We start from the raw sequence: 2,914 nt of genomic DNA, 5'->3' as shown, positions 1-2,914 counted from the left end.
ACTAGCTCCGTGCGTCTCCGGCTCGGAACCAGACACAGCTCCGCGCGCCGGGGCGTTGCGGGCTCCCAGGGACAGCCCCGCGGGCCCGGCTACTTCCTGTCCCCGTCCCCAGCGCCAGCTCCGAAGGGGCGCACCGCGGCCACCCACCCGGAGGCGCCCGAGGCGAGAACAGTCCCCGCGCGCCCCGGGGTCCCAGCGCAGCGCACGGTGAGCGCCCCCCGGGGGCTCTGGGATCCTTGGCCGCGGGTTCCCTCGCGCTACCCCCGGGTGCCCGATGGGGCCGCCCGGGGGGCACAGGGCCGACGTTTGGAGCGCACGCAGCCCGCCCCTGCCGCCGAGTCCGAGTCCGACATGCTGCTGCGGGGGCGCAATGGCACGGAGTACCCCGCGCGATTCGGGCGGCGGCTGCCGGCTCCAGGAGGCGCCCTGGAGGGAGCGGAGGGGGCGGCGCCGCTGGGGCCCGCGCAGGTGCTCACCGCCGGCCTCCTGACCCTGCTCATCGTCTGGACCCTGCTGGGCAACTTGCTGGTGTGCGCGGCCATCGTGCGCAGCCGCCACTTGCGCGCCAGGATGACCCACGTGTTCATCGTGTCTCTGGCTGTGTCCGACCTCTTCGTGGCCTTGCTGGTCATGCCCTGGAAGGCTGTGGCGGAGGTGGCCGGCCACTGGCCCTTCGGGGCCTTCTGCGACGTGTGGGTGGCCTTCGACATCATGTGCTCCACCGCCTCCATCCTGAACCTGTGCGTCATCAGCGTGGACCGCTACTGGGCCATCTCCAGGCCCTTCCGCTACCAGCGGAGGATGACCCAGCGCGTGGCCCTGGTCATGGTGGGCCTGGCCTGGACCCTGTCCATCCTCATCTCCTTCATCCCGGTCCAGCTCCACTGGCACAGGGACGAGGCAGGCTCCCCGGGCGCGGTGGACCCGCCGCCAGCCGACCTGGCCAACGGGACGTCCTGGGGGAAAGCGGGGGACCCAGAGGTGCGGGAGGAGAACTGTGATTCCAGCCTGAACCGCACTTACGCCATCGCCTCCTCGCTCATCAGCTTCTACATCCCCGTGGCCATCATGATCGTGACCTACGCGCGCATCTACCGCATCGCGCGGGCGCAGATCCGCAGGATTGCCTGCCTGGAGAGGGCGGGGCAGCGCGCGCAGCGTTGCGGGAGCCCGGTGGGCGGTGCTCCGGTGCCCGGCCTGCAGGCGTCCATCCAGAAGGAGACCAAGGTGCTGAAGACCCTGTCCATGATCATGGGGGTCTTCGTGTGCTGCTGGCTGCCCTTCTTCCTCCTGAACTGCATGGCCCCCTTCTGCAGCCGCCGCCCCGAGGGCGCCCGCGCCGGCTTCCCCTGCGTCAGTGACACCACCTTCGACGTCTTCGTCTGGTTCGGCTGGGCCAACTCCTCCCTCAACCCCGTCATTTACGCCTTCAACGCGGACTTCCGGAAGGTGTTCGCCCAGCTGCTGGGGTGCGGCCGCCTCTGCTCCCCGCGCACCGGGGTGGCGACGGTGACCGGCAGCAACGAGCTCATCTCCTACGACCAGGACACCGTCTTCTCGAGGGATACCGCAGCTGCCTACAGCCACGTGGTCCCCAGGGAGGTGACCCCCCGCCACAGGGAGGGGGACAAGGAGGAGGAGGAGGAGGGCCCTTTGGATCACATGTGCCAGATCTCTCAGGCGTCCGCAGAGGGTGACCCTGCCGCCGAGTCTGTCTGGGAGCCGGACTGTGAGGGGGAGACTTCCTTAGGCAAAACGCCTTTCACCTCAAGTGGGTTCCATTAAACGGCATACAAATGCCCTTCGTGGACCTACAGAGCTGCTCAGACTCTACGAAGCATGGAGAACACACACACACACACACACACATTTCCACACACACATTTACACACACACATTTCCATACACACACACATTTCCACACACATTTCCACACACACACACATTTCCACACACATTTCCACACACACACACATTTCCACACACACACACACATTTCCATACACACACACACATTTCCACACACACACACATTTCCACACACACACACATTTCCACACACACACACACATTTCCACACACACACACACACACACATTTCCACACACACATTTCCATACACACACACACACACACATTTCCATACACACACACATTTACACACACACACACATTTCCACACACACACACACATTTCCACACACACATTTCCATACATACACACATACACACACACATTTCCATACACACACACACACACATTTCCACACACACACACACACACACACACTCATACACATTTACACACACACACACACATTTCCACACACACCTCCAGTGTTGCCCGGATCATCATCGCTCCTCTCTCTGTGTAGTAGCGTTTGTGCTTAGAAACCTTACCTGATTGGTTTGTTGTTGTAAGAATTGGCAGAAGCAATTGGGACAAATTCAGTCTAATACACCCCAGTCTGGCAGATGTGGACCGATGGTCCTTTTAGAGGTGGTGTTTGGTCCTTACAAAAAAAAAAAAAAAAAAGTGGGACTTGGTCTTAAAAATATACACTCTTCCCTGCCCCTTTAAACCAATGGATGGCTCAGTGACTTGGGCTCGGGGGCTTTTTAAATAGGTTCAGTGTGTGTGCAGTGCTGACAGGGCGGGTGGCCCTCCTGTATCTTGCTTCCCAGGGCCTGTGTTTAAGCTGCATCTGCTCTCTATGTCCTCCGACGGCTGAGGAACTCTTCCCGACTTGTCCTGGTGTCTAATAAACACAGATTACGTGTGTGATGGGGTGACTCTCTTGCTTTGCCAGGTTGGTCTGCAGGAACCATGAACGCATCCTTTCAAAGTCGGGAGGACCTTGCTGGGTCTGGAAGCACATGCTCCGTTTCTTTCCTTTACAGACAGCTTGACCTT

General features: G+C 60.5%; 1 protein-coding gene across 1 annotated transcript; it reads left to right on the top strand.

Annotated features, from left to right (window-relative positions):
• Nucleotides 1-351: 351 nt before the first annotated feature.
• On the top strand, nucleotides 352-1,785 carry DRD5 (dopamine receptor D5; the record flags this gene model as incomplete). Its single annotated transcript, XM_080672948.1, has 1 exon — nucleotides 352-1,785. One exon carries the CDS (start codon nucleotides 352-354, stop codon nucleotides 1,783-1,785), a length of 1,434 nt encoding a protein of 477 aa, XP_080529074.1.
• Between the last annotated feature and the right edge of the window lie 1,129 nt (nucleotides 1,786-2,914).

This window comes from Plecotus auritus (genome assembly GCF_963455305.1).
Source record: "Plecotus auritus genome assembly, chromosome: 1".
NCBI lineage: Eukaryota > Metazoa > Chordata > Mammalia > Chiroptera > Vespertilionidae > Plecotus > Plecotus auritus.
This window is presented reverse-complemented; position numbering and strand designations above follow the sequence as displayed.